The sequence below is a fragment of the Delphinus delphis genome, chromosome 11 (assembly GCF_949987515.2).
Source record: "Delphinus delphis chromosome 11, mDelDel1.2, whole genome shotgun sequence".
In the NCBI taxonomy this organism is placed as follows: domain Eukaryota; kingdom Metazoa; phylum Chordata; class Mammalia; order Artiodactyla; family Delphinidae; genus Delphinus; species Delphinus delphis.
The window spans coordinates 43,482,912-43,498,716 of record NC_082693.1 but is presented as its reverse complement, the minus strand read 5'-3'; the positions used below and the strand labels follow the sequence as shown (position 1 = coordinate 43,498,716).

Genomic DNA, 15,805 nt, shown 5'->3' with positions numbered 1-15,805 from the left:
TATCAGTCATATCATTTGAAAATATTTTCTCCCATTTAGTAAGTTGTCTTTTCATTCTATCAGTGATTTCCTTTACTGTGCAAAAGGCTTTAAGTTTAATTAAGTGCCATTTGTCCATTTTAACTTTTGTTTCCTTTGCCTTATGAGAGAGATCCAAGAAAATATTGCTACAATTTATGTCAAAGAGTGTTCTGCTTGTGTTTTCTTCTAGGAGTTTTATGACTTCTGTTCTTATGGAACAGTGTTCACCCATTTTGAGTTTATTTTTTTATACAGAGTGAGAAAATTTTCGAATTCTTTTACATGTAGCTCTTCAATTTCCCAGCACCACTTATTAAAGAGACAGTCTTTTCCCCATTGGATACTCTTGTTTCCCCATTGTATACTCATGCACTATAAGTGCATGGTTTTTTTTTCTGGGCTCTCTATTCTGTTCCATTGATCTATATATCTGCTTTTGTGCCCGTACCAAACTGCTCTGATGACTATAGCTTTATAACCGGGTCTGAAGTGGACACAGGTCACCTCTCCCCCACGAGGTGTGCTGGCAGCTGTCACCTTAGTGGAAGCTGTGGCTGGAGATGGAAGGGCTAGAGCCAGAGCCTGGTGTGAGCCAGGGCTTCTCCTGTGCTCAGTGGCTCACAGCACCCTATCCGGGGCAAGACTGTGTCCTAAGTTGTTGGAGCAGAATTCCTGAGGGTCAGGTCTGAACTGGTTCCATTCCCTCTGAGTGTGTGCTCTCCTGCATCCCAGCATTGGTACCTTCGCCCCAGAGGGGAGCAGGGCTGGAGCAAGAAGGGCTGAGGCAGGTGCCCATTGCAAGCAAGGGCCCATTGGGGAGCGGTCCTGGCACACGAGTCAGAGTTCCAGACCGCTCTCCATCTGCCTCTGCTGGGAGCGCCAGTAATGGCTGCCATTGCCCGGTTCAGATGTAGCGCCAGGTCCAAGCCAGCTCCATCGCCCACAGCTACACACTCTTCTTAGTAATGGCAGCCTTCACCCTAGTGGAGAGCTGCACCATGGAGCAAGAGGGACTAGAGTGGGTGCCCCGTGTGGGTCACAGGAAGATGGCCAAAGTCAAGGCACTTTCAATCTGCTTCCTCCTCCTTGTCTCAGGGAGTCAGCGAACGAGTGCGCTCTCTTCGCGAGCAGAGTCTAGGGTTCCTGCAGCCCTCCTGTTAGTCCCACTGGTTTTCAAGTCAGCTAATGGGACTCCTCTGCCCAGCATCAGACCCTAGGGCTGGTGTGCCCAATTTGTGGTTTGAACCGCCCACTCCCCAGGGAGGATCTCAGAGCCCATGTAATTCCCCCTCTTCCTCTGTGTCCCCTTGCAGGGATGCAGGTCCTGACCTGACTGTTTCTCTACTCTTCCTACCCAACTCCATGTAGATCTTGCTTTACAGCCTTGGCTGTGTAAGAGTGTATCAGTCTCCAATGTGTTTTCAGCGAGAGTTGCTCCTCATGGAGATGTGTTTTTGATCTGTTCGTTGGGGTGGGTGAACTCAGCGTCTTCCTTCTCTGCCACCTTGATCTCCCCCCTCCTCGGTGATCTAGTCATATGCCCACAATTCAGATAAGGAAACTTAGGATCATGAAGATAAAATTGGCAGTTAGGGGCTTCCCTGGTGGCGCAGTGGTTGAGAGTCCGCCTGCCGATGCAGGGGACACGGGTTCGTGCCCCGGTCCGGGAGGATCCCACATGCCGAGGAGCGGCTGGGCCCGTGAGCCATGGCCGCTGAGCCTGCGCGTCCGGAGTCTGTGCTCCGCAACGGGAGAGGCCACAGCGGTGAGAGGCCCGCGTACCACAAAAAAAAAAAAAAATTGGCAGTTAGGAGGAATGCACGAGAATAGATCCAGGTATTCGAATTATCCAGCTATTACTTGAATAAGATGGTCTCGATTTGGATCAAAAAGCCCAGCATCCTTTCTGAAGAGAGTAGCAGTGATTAGTCAAAGCCTCCAATAATTCACAGCTCCCCCGAGAGAGAGACAGAGACGGAGAGAAAGTGTTTGGTCTGTAATGCAGGACTTCTGTCCTGAAATTGTGCTGTAAAGGGGCCTACTTCTCAAAATCAGGTTTTGAGCATACCTGTATAGATAAAATTTTATCCTCAGGGTGAGAATAAAATGAGTTTTATGTTCCTTACCCACTCATTGCCTGGGTGTTCCACACAGCCATTGGCACAAGCTGGGTAGCAAGTTACAAAGCGCTTGGCAAAAGCCAGCTGTGTCACAGTATGTGCAAGTGGGAACTGACAGGTTAATAACACAACTGCAAGGTTTCTTTGCATCTAGACTGCTTTTGATTTTTCAGGTCCCTCTCATAGCAAATTTTCATTCATCTGTAATCACTGTAGTCATGACAGAATCTCGTTCCGTTTTTAAACCAGGCCGAGATTGTAATTCCCATGTTTCAGACAGAGAGTTTAGATTCAGAGCAGTGAAAGCTTTTCTCAGTCACAGTGGTAGATGGAGAAATGGCCAGAAAGGTATCTCAGTCTCCTGACACTTTTATTAGATAACTCTGGATTACCCTGTGTCTCAAAGCTTTGCTTGTTTACCCAAACCCCCTCTTTGCAGCATCTCAGAGATTCTGGACAAGGTGCAAGAAGATGCAGAAGATGTCCTTTTCAGTCTGGGCTTTGGCCAGGAGGACCACAAAGACACTTCTCGAATTCCTGCCCGATTTTTCACCACTCCGTCTCAGGCCAAAGGCATTGATTTCCAGCTCTTCCTGAAGTCCCAGGTGCGGAGGATTGAGATGGAAGACCCGTGCCTCATGCTGGCCAGTGAGTGTTACCACAGATATATGCTCAACTTCTCCCCAGCCTGCAGTCATTCACAACAGGGATCAGTGGCTCTAAATACTACTTTCTCTTGGTCAGCTTCACTCGACCCTTTGTCTCTTGTGTCTGTTTCTTCCTATGCTGTCTTCAGTGAAGATAGAGAACTTTGACTTCTCTTCTCTCTCTTGAAGAAATTGTCTTCAAGAGACCTCATATCACTATTACTTTCTTTAGATCTTCTCTCTTTTAGCCAAATCAAATAGGAACAATGTCTTTAAATCTTGTCCCCATTTTCTATTTCTCAGTTGGAATTATTGAATGTTCCCCATTTATAGCCACTACATTAAAATCATTTCCATTTAGGGCAGTGGTTCTGTTAATTATGTTAAATTGTGCAGGAGTTAATAAAACATTCATAGTCATAGGCTTTTCTTCCAGAGAAGGAAGGGCTCAGGAATATTTATGTTAAGTAAGCACGCCGATGATTCTTATGTATAATACTTAGACCACGTCTAGGGAAACAATGATTTCAGTTGTCCCAATTCCATACTAAGGAAAGATACGAGAGGACTTCTCTACCTGGATGAGGGATAAAAGTCTCTATTTTATTCTATATGTTACAATATATTTCAAATTATATTGTTTTACAGCCCCCCAACATAGTGTTTCTGACAGTGCTGTTTCAGATTCTTTGCAACAGATTCAACTTAAAAACTTGGTAAAACTACGCTTCTGAGCTCCACCTGCTGGAACAAGGATTTTGAGTTGGAGTATTTGCACAAGCACTTTAGATGATTCTTACGCACACTAAAGATTGAGGATGATTTATTGAATTTATTTTATGTGCCAAGTACATAATTAGTTGTTAAATTCTGGAAGAACAGCAGCTAGGCAAGAGAAACATGATTCTTGCCTTTAGGACACTTACAGTTTAAGGGATATATGGTTTATCACAGTGCTTTTCCAACATGGGTGTATGTATGAATTACTGAAGGATATTGTAGATGTGTGGGTTACAGTCTGAGAGTCTGTATTTGCAATAAATTCCCAAGTAATGCCAATGCTACTGGACTACTGGCCACACTTTGAGAAGCAAAGTCTAGCAGAAATGATACAGTTCATCTAAATTTCTCTACCCCTGTCCATTGCCTAGTAATTGCTATCCCTCAAATTTGCTGCTATCAAAGAAGACTTCTATAACCCTAAAGTTTTCTTAGTAAGAAAATAATGTTAGTTTTGCCCTTTTTAGTCATGTTTGTCATCTAAGGCAAACGCAGTGATAGAGACCATTGTATACTGACAGCAGAAAGGATATGCTAAATCAAGATACAGAAAAGTTTTTCATCCCATATAGAATTAATTTTTGGACTATTTGGGATAGGGAGTCAAAAAGTCAAGAAGGTCAAGAAAGAGAATCCTGGGTGTCAGAAATCTAAATGGGAGAAACGCTGGAAATGGCACCTTCTTTCTGAATTTTGGGTTTTAGGAAGGCTATTGAAGGGAAAGATTCAAGAAGTAATTTGCTGATGACCCCTAGACTCACCATCTTCAACCCTTGCACTCAGGCAGGTTTAAGCAAGTGCAAACACTGGCCGTCACCGCCGATGCCTTCTTCTGTCTCTACTCCTACGTATCTAAGACCCCTGTCCAAAAGTTCACACCATCCCACATGTTCTGGAATTGCAACGCAACTGATGTGCCATCCATCAAGATTCTGGCCCCAGAACCTGAACCTCACTCACCCAGAGAGCGCCTCCGGAAAGCCATCTCCAAGATGTGCCTGTACACGTGCCCACGAGATAGGCTGTCACCACCCGACCACACCCCCAAAAGGAACAGTTTAGACCAGGTGGTGTGGGAAGTGATGGACAGAGTGCGAGGAGAGAAGTTGGTCCTCCAGCAAGACCCTGGGTTTGGGCCAGTCCCACAGGGAGATCCTGTGCCCCCCATCAGGGGTACAAAGCTGCCCATTTCTTCCTGTCCATGTGCCCTCTGCTTTAAAGAGGAAACACAGCAGGGGATGTCCACATTGCAAGAACCATCAGAAACTCTGGATTCTAACCCCTGTTGCACACATTCTGTGCCCAGAGCAGATCTACAGTGGAGCACAGACCCTGCACAGGTAAAGAGACAGCTGTGGGGTCTACAAGCCACCAGTAAGGAAGCCCATTCAACCAAGGATGAGACCTTCTGGAAAAGAAAGAGCAGAGCAAGAAAGAGTCTGTTTCAGAAGAATCCCATGGGCAGGAAGGTTAAATCACTGGACCTGTCCACCATCCAACAGAAATGGAAACAGGGCCAAGAGAGAACAGAACTGCACCGATCTCTAACCCAGCAGCTGCAGGACACTTTGGACTTGGAGGTGAGTGGGTTGAAAGTGAGGGAGAGGCTGGCAGAGAAAGGCTCTGGATTCCTTCCCTTGGGTAAAGGAAATCCAGGCTCCTTTTCCTTGCCAGATATATCAATTCTTATTTATTTATTTGTTTTATTTTTTCAATTCTTGAATTATATTCAGAAACCTTTGGGAATGGGTTAATATACAAGGAGGGAGAAAAAGAAATGAGCCTGGTTTCTTAAGAGTGCCCAGGTTTCTAGCACTATTTTTCTAATTCCTTATCTAATCTGATCTTCACTGAAGTTTCTCATCAAGCACACCTGCCCCTGTCATTTGTGGGATCCACACAAGAGTACAGATAGAGGTTACACACTAGGCTAAACACGATTAAATAAAATCTTCTCTTCTACCTTGACAAGCATGTAACCGCAAAGTCCTAGAAGTTCAGGTTCAAATCTAGAATTCTCACTCTTAGGACTTCAGTGCTAGAACATGGCAGGGTGGGCAGAGACCCTCCCCATCCTGTCCCCTTCTCTTCCCATGGCCAGATCTGCCCTGCACCATAAGGGATTTTGCACTACATATGTGAACACCCCAGCCTGCATATACAAATGCCACAAACCCGCTACCCACACATATAACCATTAGTCATCACTCAGGCCTGGGAGTGCATACACTAGGAGAAAGGCTGGTCTTTGAGAGAACAGACACGAGGCAAAGCCAATGCATTTCCCTGAAACAGGCTTGGGACCATTTGAATAGCATTTGGGGGTATTCTGGGTATCCAGAGCATGGTCTAGAAGGGGTAGTACAAGATCAAAGTGGACACATCCTCTAGGTCCACCAACTCTTCATCCCATGAGCTCTCTAAAACTTGGAATTCTTCTTGCCTGGGTCTATGGACAGTACTGCCATCAAGTGCTAGAGTCTCGAGGAAAAGCCCTCAGATCCTTGCCACAAAGAGAAGCCATGATGATTTGCAGTGTCATTTGCATGTATGTCACCTCTCATTGAGTGTAGAGCTGTTCCTGCCTTCCTCACTACCAGGCTCCTACCACAAGAGAAGAGGCCAAGTCTCTCAAGTACATTCAGCCTCTTTCCCTTACAGCCATCTGCCATTCTGCACTTTTCTCCAACACTGGCACTGACTGAGTTCTGCCGGGATCTTGGTTACAGGTGCAAAGCAACAGTGAGGAGGAAGAGAGCCACTGGCCCAGCAGATCCAGAAACCACCACCTCTACCAGACTTTTGCTGGCAAAGACTCAGGAAGTAAGTGAAGTGGATCTCTCTCTCTCTCTCTCTCTCTCTCTCTCTCTCTCTCTCTCTCTCTCTCTCGTGTGTGTGTGTGTGTGTGTGTTTCTCAAACCTCACTGCACATTGTAAGCACATGGGAAGATTTTTAAAAATACTCACAGTGAAGTGTCCCACATCCTGCCTTCTGATTTAATTGGCATGGCGTGGAGCCCAGGGACTGATTTTTTTTGTTTTAAAGCTCCTAGTGTAATTCTGTTATGGCTGGATAAATACTTTTCTAGATCAGTGGTTCTCAAACTTTAGCATCAAAATCACCTGGAGGGCTTGTGACACTACAGATGGCTGGGTCCCAACTCCCAGAGTTTCTGATTGAATAGATCTGGACAGGGCCTAGGAATTTGCATTTCTAACAAATTCTCAAGTGATGTCAATGCTGTTGGTCTGGTGATCACAGTCTGAGAACTGTTGCTCGGGGGGAAAATTCTGTATAACCTTAATATTCAAAATGTAGTCTGCAGATCAGCAGTATTAGCATCATTTGGGATTTTGTTAGAAATGTGGAATCCCAGCCCTTCCCCACCCCAGACCTAATGGATCAAATTTTATGAAGATCCTTAGGTGATTTACTTGCACATTGAAGTTTGAGAAGCATTGTAGTTTGCAACAGGTGAAGACCAACCAGATGAAGACCAACCATGGAGATTTATACCCCAGCACCTGCTTTTAGCTACTTTCTAATCAGCCCAAATCATAGGACTGAGGCAAGAGTCCTCAATGTATCTCACATGTATGTTCATTTAGGCTCTGAGTTCCATTCTGCAGCTAGGGTCTGATGTACATAGCTCTCCTTCTCTCCTCAAAGAAGGACAATGAATCTCACGTAGGTAGTTATTGCAGCTAAAATGTCTTTCCTCTAGATATGAATTTCGAGTATTAACTCTTTCAGAGCTTTCCTTTATTTTTTGAAAAATTTGACTAAATATTTATTATTTAAACTAAGCAGAAATTAATCTCCTGGTACTTCAACTGCCTATCCGCTAGGACCACAGAGAATATGGCATCAGAGATAATGATTTTCCCAAGATAGGAAGAATTGAAATATTTCTTGAATTAAGTAAATGAATCATCTTGCTTAGGGTTCCCTCCATTTTGAACGTCTTAGTACTATTTACTGCACTTCCTAGTCCAATAGCTTTTTGTTTAACACCAACATTTCATTGTTACTGGTCCAGAATCACAAAGGTCTTTATGATTCTAACTCCTTTAATTCTAATTATCTGTGGGTTTAGGGTCCTAATCACTCTACGTTCTCTCTTACCCATAACTTTCATCTCCAGATATATAGCTTGTATGTATCAGTCACTCACAAAAGAGGTAAATGTCAGAAGACAGCAATCTACTATATGTAGTTGAAAAAATTTAAGATATGGAGTCAAATGACCTACCTCCTACTAGCTCAATAATCTTGCCAAGCTCACTTAACTTTGTTTGCTCCTATGAAACCTTACAGAGAGTTTGTGTAGGTAATGCACCATGCTGGAATAACCGTTACGACGTTGCTGTTGCTGCTGCTACTGATTTTAGAAAAGGTAATCATGGGCAAAATATTTAGATCAGTGAATCCCAATCTTACAGGCTTTTTAAAAAATTGCTATTTCCTGGACTCCACCTAATAAAAATAAATACAAATCTCTTAGGTTTGGACTTGGGCATTATTGTTTATTCTTCTTTAAAAGTTTCCTAGTGTTAGCAGTTACCTATTTTTGCATAATAAACCACCTCAAATGTAGTGACTTAAAGGAAAACTTATTTATTATTTCTTGCTGTTTAGTGGGTTTACTGGGGGGGATTCTTCTGCTTGGTTCATCTGGGTTCACTTATGCAGCTGTTTTTGGCTAGTTGACTGGGCTGGACTAGAAGGTCTAAATGGGCTCACCCTATTGGCGCTAGCCTTGGTGCTGAATCTCTCTGCTGACTGTCAGGCAGGCAGGCGGGCACTCTCTCCATGTGGTGAGTCATTCTTCAGTAGTCTAACTTGTCTTTCTTACGTGGATGTTCAGCAAAAACTGAAGTTGCAATGGCTCTTTTTAAGGATACGTTTTAAGTTGTACAGTGCCCCCTCTACCACATGTTATTGCTGAAATCAAAGCACAAAGCCTACCTAGATTCAAAAGGAAGGAAAACAGACTTTACTTTTTAATAGGAGTGGCAGAGTCACACTGTGAAAAGGCAGTGTGGAATGGGAGGGTTGCTGTGGCCATCTTTATAAACAGTCTCTCACAGACAGTGATTCTGACACCCCATGAGGGTTAAGAAAGACTAGTTTAATTAAAGGGCTTTATCCTCACAAATTAAAGTTGCCCCGAGGGTAAGCTGTCATTCTAAAGCTCATTGAAACTCAGCCACAGCATACAAAATTTGAAAAGAAAATTAACTGCTAAACTTATCAAATTCGAATAGAAAATGTGGAGTATATGCACCACAGCTAGGTTTCCCTGCCAAGAATTTTAATTTATTCTAAAATAGCAAAACAAAGCTTTGCTCAAGTGTTACTTGTCCAGCAGATGTCAGCCTCGCACAAGAAAATGCCGATTTGTCCAGCAAAGCAGGCTGTGTAGGATCTATATGATTATACCTTTCTAGACAATTCATGCAATACCCAAAACGTCAGTTCCTCTCACAAACGTCCCATCTTTGACTAAAGGTCAGTATACAGAAAGATTGGAATTGAGTTACCAGGGAGGAAGTTTCTAGGAGTTAAACATTTCAAATAAGTAACTAGATGTAACTAGATTCCATTTTCTGCTAGGTGATGGGATTTCATTACAGCAGGAGTTACTGTGTTTAGAGATGCTATATTTCACTTATTCTAAGATGTACATTTTTCTGCACTTGAATATCTCTGAAATAGAATGAGTCTAACAGTTGGCAGTGTCAACCAATATACTTGTGTGTGTGTGTGTGTGTGTGTGTATATATATATAAAATACATATATTTGTCTTCTTAATGGAATACAAAATTAATTATGTCTTACAAACAATGTTTTATCAGATTCAATGAAACACAGTAACTTTAGAAATTCAATGCACTTAGCCTCTCAGGTAAATGAGGAGGTGATTTTATAGATTTTCCTTTTATGATTCCCCTAGAAAAATGAGAGATCTCTTCTTCACTGACACAGACTTCAGCTGAGGCAGGGGGTCACAGTGGTTCCCAAATCATTCCAATGTTCTATGAGTTTCTTTATTAATCTTCTCACAAAGCTATAAGCTATCTCTCTCAATCCACTCCTCTATCATCCTTTAAGAGATCACATGGAGTGGGAAGTAGCTATGAAAACAGCTCAGCACTGGCAAGATTAAAGACTGCATAAGAAACACGGATAGGGAAATCCACTCACCACCATCAAAGGCAGAACTAGGTGGGGCAGTTCCTCAGATCTACTGCCCCTTCCAGGATCTGTAATTATCTCCCAGGATCTCTGTATCTAGTCCCAGGTGTTAATCTACTACTTGTTGTCAAGCATAGGAGAGGTGCAAGCATGGATAGAAAGTGGTAGCAGCACCCAGCCAGCAGCTGTGTCTAGTGGTGTGGTCCTCATATTTCACAAAGACACTCACTTGAAGAGGCAAATAGGGGTTGGAACCCAGCTCTACTGAGCTTACCTTCCATAATCTCAAGGGTCTTCTTCTTCTAAGAGAGAGTTTATTTTTTTCCCCTAATTTATCTATATAAGATGAGCACCTTTCTGTAATTAGCACAAGGGCACATTTTCTGTTAAAAGAGGATCTTGTTCCCAGCTATCAGCTTTCATCCCTCCCACTCCATCTTTTAGTCTCTTCCAGAGAAGTCTTAATCTTCCTCCAAGTTCCTGGCAAAGAATGACACTCATCCCTCATAATTTGCACCTTTCTCAAGAATTTCAACTTCATGGCCCTTTTATTGGTGCCCTGTTGCTGAAATTTAAATCATTTGACCTTTACCACATTTATGAGAAGCACTGCTAAGGAGGTGAAAGACCTCTACACTGAAAACTATAAGACATTAATGAAAGAATTGAAGAAAACACAAATAAATGGAAAGATATTTTATGCTCATGGAGTAGAAGAATTAATATTATTAAAACTTCCTTACTACCCAAAGCAATATACAGATTCAGTACAATCTCTTTCAAAATACCAAGGGTATTTTTTACATAAATCAAATACACAATCATAAAATTTATATGGAATCACAAAAGATCCTGAACAGCCAAAGCAATCTTGAGAAAGAAAAACAAAGCTGGAGGCATCACACTCCCTGATTTCAAACTATACTACAAACCTATAGTCATAAAAACAATATGGCATTGGCATAAAAACAGATTGATGCAACAGATAAGAGAGCCCAGAAATAAACCCACCCATGTATGGTTAACCAATTTATAACAAAGGAGGCAAGAAGATACAGTGAAGAAAGAAGAGTCTCTTCAATAAATTATGTTGAGAAAACTAGACAACCACATGCAAAAGTATGAAACTGGACCACTATCTTACACCATACATAAAAATTAACTCAAAATGGATTAAAGACTTGAATGTAAAACCAGACATCATAAAAATCCTAGGAAAAAAAAAGCATAGGCAGTAGGCTCCTTAACATTGATCTTAGCAATATTTTTTTTTTGGCTCTGACTCCAGAAACAATGGAAACAAAGCAAAAGTAAATACATAGGACTATATCAAACTGAAAAGCTTCTGCACAGTGAAGGAAACCATCAACAAAATAAAAAGGCAGCCAACTGAATGGGAGAAGATATTTTCAAATCATATACCCAATAAGCAGTTAATATCCAAAGTATGTAAGAACTCATATAACTCAATTAATAAGAAAAACAAACAATCTATTTAAAAAATAGGCAGGATCTGAATAGATGTTTTTCCAAGGAAGACATACAGATCAGGTCAATAGGCACATGGAAAGATGCTCAACATCACTAATGCAAGTCAAAGCCACAATGTGATCGCACCTCACACCTGTCAAAATGGTAAAAAAGACAACAAATATCAAGTGTTGGCAAGGATGTGGAAAAAAGAGAACCCTCATGAACTGCTGATGGGAGTGTAAATTGATGCAGCTGCTATGGAACACAGTATGGCGGTTCTTCAAAAAATTAAAATTAGAACTACCAGTAATTGCTTTTCTGAGTGTTTAGCCAAATAAAATGAAAACACTAATTTGGAAAGATACATGCACCCTTGTGTTCATGGCAGCACTATTTACAATAGCCAAGATATGGAAACAACGTGTGTCCATCAGTGGATAAATGGATAAAGAAGAGGTGGTATATGTATACAGTGGAATACTACTCAGCCATTAAAAAAAAAAAAGAAATCTTACCATTTTCAACAACATACATGGACCTCAAGAGTATAAAGACGCAGACCTACTAGAGAATGGACTTGAGGACACGGGAAGGGGGAAGGGTAAGCTGGGACAAAGTGAGAGAGTGGTATTGACATATATACACTACCAAATGTAAAATAGATAGCTAGTGGGAAGAAGTCACATAGCACAGGGAGATCAGCTTAGTGCTTTGTGACCACCTAGAAGGGTAGGCTAGGGAGAGTGGGAGGGAGGGAGACGCAAGAGGGAAGAGATATGGGGATATATGTATATGTCACTTTGTTATAGAGCAGAAAATAACACACCATTGTAAAGCAATTATACTCCAATAAAAACGTCTTTAAAAAAGTATTATGCTAAAGGAAATCAGTCTGACAGAGAAGCCAAATACCATATGATTGCACTTCTATGTGGAATCTAAAAACAAAACAAACAAACAAAACAAAACTCATTATACAGAGAACAGATGGGGGTTACCAGAGTTTAGAGGAAAGGAAAAAGGACAGGTGTGAATACAGTTACATTGGTTGTCTGGAGCGGAGGTCAAGAAATATATGCTTACTGGTTTCTCTCTTTTTCCTGTTGGGTCATCATTAAAAGCATGAGGCAAGAAATTTGAGGAGGATCATAAAGATTTGAGATCACCACTATGGAGAAAGGACAAGAATAATATTTATTAATAGAAATATGTATTAATAGTCGAATTGGTGAATAGCATTAGGGCTCAGCTCAAGGTGCAGAACATGGATTGGGAATAGTTTTGTCATTTTCTCCAGCAGTGCTCAGCAGTCTATGCAAAAGAATAAGAATAAAAGCATAGGTATACTTTTATAAGTCTAAACATTAAGAAGTGAACTTTTTCAGGAATCTCATTTCATGGTGAGAAGAGCAGAAAGCCTAAGTCACATGACTCTTTGATCCCATTGCTGCTGCTAATAATAATAACTGTAAATATTACTTACAGTAGTGAGAAACATTTCCCCAGGTAGGGTATAAAAGTTTCTACCAATCCAGTACACAAAGTTGTCTCAAAGATGCACGATGTGGGCTTCCCTGGTGGCGCAGTGGTTGAGAGCCCGCCTGCCGATGCAGGGGACACGGGTTCGTGCCCCAGTCCGGGAAGATCCCACATGCCGCGGAGTGGCTGGGCCCGTGAGCCATGGCTGCTGAGCCTGCGCGTCCAGAACCTGTGCTCCGCAACGGGAGAGGCCACAACAGTGAGAGGCCCGCGTACCGCAAAAAAAAAAAAAAAAGATGCATGATGTGACAAACAACCCAATCAAAAATGAGCCGAAGACCTAAATAGACATTTCTCCAAAGAAGACATACAAGTGGCCAACAGGTGCATGAAAAGATGCTCAATTTCACTAATTATCAGAGAAATGCAAATCAAAACTACAATGAGGTATCACCTTACACCAGTCGGAATGACCACCATTAAAAAACCCACAAACCATAAATGCTGGAGAGGATGTGGAGAAAAGGGAACCCTCCTACACTTGGTGGGAATGTAAATTGGTGCGGGCACTATGGAGAACAGTATGGAGGTTCTTTTAAAAACTAAAAATAATGTTACCATATGATCCAGCAATCCCACTCCTGGGCATATATACAGTGAAAACTCTAATTCAAAAAGATACATGCACAGCAGTGTTCATAGCAGCACTATTTACGATAGCCAAGACATGAAAGCAACCTAAATGTCCACAGACAGATGAATGGATAAAGAAGATATGGTATATATACACAATGAAATAATACTCGGCCATAAAAAAGAATGAAATAATGCAATTTGCAGCAATATGGATGGACCTAGAGATTATCATACTAAGTGAAGTAAGTCAGACAAAGACAAATATCATATGATATCACTTATATGTGGAATCTAAAAAATGATACCAATGAACTTATTCACAAAATAGAAACAAACTCACAGACATAGAAAGCGAACTTATGGTTACCAAAGGGGATAGTGGGAGAGGGGGAGAGATAAATTAGGAGTTTGGGATTAACAGATACACACTACTATATATAAAACAGCTAAACAACAAGGTCTTATTGTATGGCACAGGGAATTGTATTCAATATCTTGTAATAACCTATGATGAAAAAGAATGTATGTATAACTGAATCACTTTGCTGTACACCTGAAACTAACACAACATTGTAAATCAACTATACTTCAATTTTTAAAAAAATGCATGATGTGTTTCTTTTAAATTCCCATTGCAGGCTTTTACCACCACCACAGCACGTGCTCTGACGGCAGCAGCTTCATAGAAGAGCCTAACTCCCACCTCCTCTTGCAGGAGGCTGTATGGCCTCCAGTATCCAGCTCCTGCTCTCTGGCCCTACAAACTCCTAATCTCAGTAGGAGAAAAGCAGCATGGTACACCGGGCAGAAGACCAGAGTAAGAGACTTGGAATCTCCATCCTGATGCTATCATGAACAGCATGCACAGAGACAGACCTTAGGCAGTCACTTCATTTCTCTTTGGTTTTTCTACTCTGTGGGTATTAGAATACATGATCTACATGATAGGGACAGTGGTAACCTGGACAAATACTTAATTTTCTCTCAAGCTTTGACACTGCCTAGGACAGTTAGAAGATTTAAGGATGATCAAATTTGAGGAACAAGGGTTGCTACTGGAATACTCTCAAAGGGCTCAAGCTAAATGAGGAAGCACAAATCCCACTTTCAGGCCCTGAAACCTTGGTGCAGCCTACAGTAGGATTCCCTCTGAGCCTCTGTTCATCCCTCTGTGCTCCCAATTAAATTCCAGGAAGTCGTCCACCATACAGGTGTCCTGTTTTTCTTCTTGAGGCCTCATCCAAGGAAATACTCTTGGAGCCTCCCCACTAAAACCATTTTCTCCCTGTATCCTAAATTTTGGATCTTCATAGGAAAAGAGATGAGCGGGATTCAGAATCCCTCCTCTTGGCCATTGCAAAAAATTCACAGTATTTTCTGCTGGCAGAAAACAATACAAATAAAAATGTGTTTTTAAACCTTGGCTTTTTTTTTTTTTTTTTTTTTTTTTTTTGGTACGCGGGCGTCTCACTGCTGTGGCCTCTCCTGCTGTGGAGCACAGGCTCCGGACGTGCAGGCTCAGTGGCCATGGCTCACGGGCCCAGCAGCTCCGCGGCACGTGGGATCTTCCCGGACCGGGGCACGAACCCGCGTCCCCTGCATGGGCAGGCGGACTCTCAACCACTGCACCACCAGGGAAGCCCAACCTTGGCATTTTTAAAAAAGAATAAGTAGTTGTGGTTTGTGTCAGAAGGAAAATGTTTTGTCAATAAACAGAGCTTGAACACTGACAGGACTCTACCAGGCTATATGTGGTATAGAGCATTTTAGATATATTCCTTCTCGAAGAAAATTTTAGTAGGGTGGGAGAGGTCACACACACACGTGCGCGCACGCTTACAGTAATGTATTACTTGGTTACCTAATACACTGCAAGATAGTGTATGGTAGACAATTAGAATATTGCCTACCATACCAGTAAACAAAGGATGTCACAGTCATCAGTGACTGCAGCCCTTCAATGTGAGTCGGTGAGCCCTGAGGAAACTCAGGATATGAAAACACAGGATACTGGCCCCAGATAGCTGAGGTGCATATCAAAGGAATGATTTCAGTGAGCCCATATTCCTGCATCTTCTCATACATAGAAAAGCACGAAATTCCTTAACTTGACATATCTGGTTTTCTTTAATTAACAGTAATCTTTTGATGTTCCCAACTACCTGCGCTTTGTTACAAAACTCCTGTGTATCCTAGCTCCCCTCCCTGGCCTCCTCAGAGCAGTACTCTGAGGATTACTTGAGATTCTGCCTCCCAGGCTTGAAGTCCTAAAACTTCCCGCCAAATAAAACATAACTCTCAGGGCTTCCCTGGTGGCACAGTGGTGAAGGATCCGCCTGCCAATGCAGGAGACATGGGTTCGAGCCCTGGTCCCGGAAGATTTCCACATGCCGCGGAGCAACTAAGCCTGTGCGCCACAACTACTGAGGCTGTGTGCCACAACTACTGA

At 42.2% G+C, this 15,805-nt stretch overlaps 1 protein-coding gene across 1 annotated transcript in view; it reads left to right on the top strand.

Annotated features, from left to right (window-relative positions):
- Positions 1 to 14,636, top strand: part of TESPA1 (thymocyte expressed, positive selection associated 1) — a 36,268-nt gene extending 21,632 nt beyond the window's left edge. Inside the window, exons 8-11 of the mRNA XM_060026267.1 lie at positions 2,581 to 2,789; positions 4,352 to 5,148; positions 6,298 to 6,391; positions 13,995 to 14,636. Of these exons, the coding sequence (XP_059882250.1) occupies positions 2,581 to 2,789; positions 4,352 to 5,148; positions 6,298 to 6,391; positions 13,995 to 14,200 (1,306 nt within the window). The 3' untranslated portion in view covers positions 14,201 to 14,636. The remainder of the gene's footprint in view (positions 1 to 2,580; positions 2,790 to 4,351; positions 5,149 to 6,297; positions 6,392 to 13,994) is intronic.
- Positions 14,637 to 15,805: the final 1,169 nt, after the last annotated feature.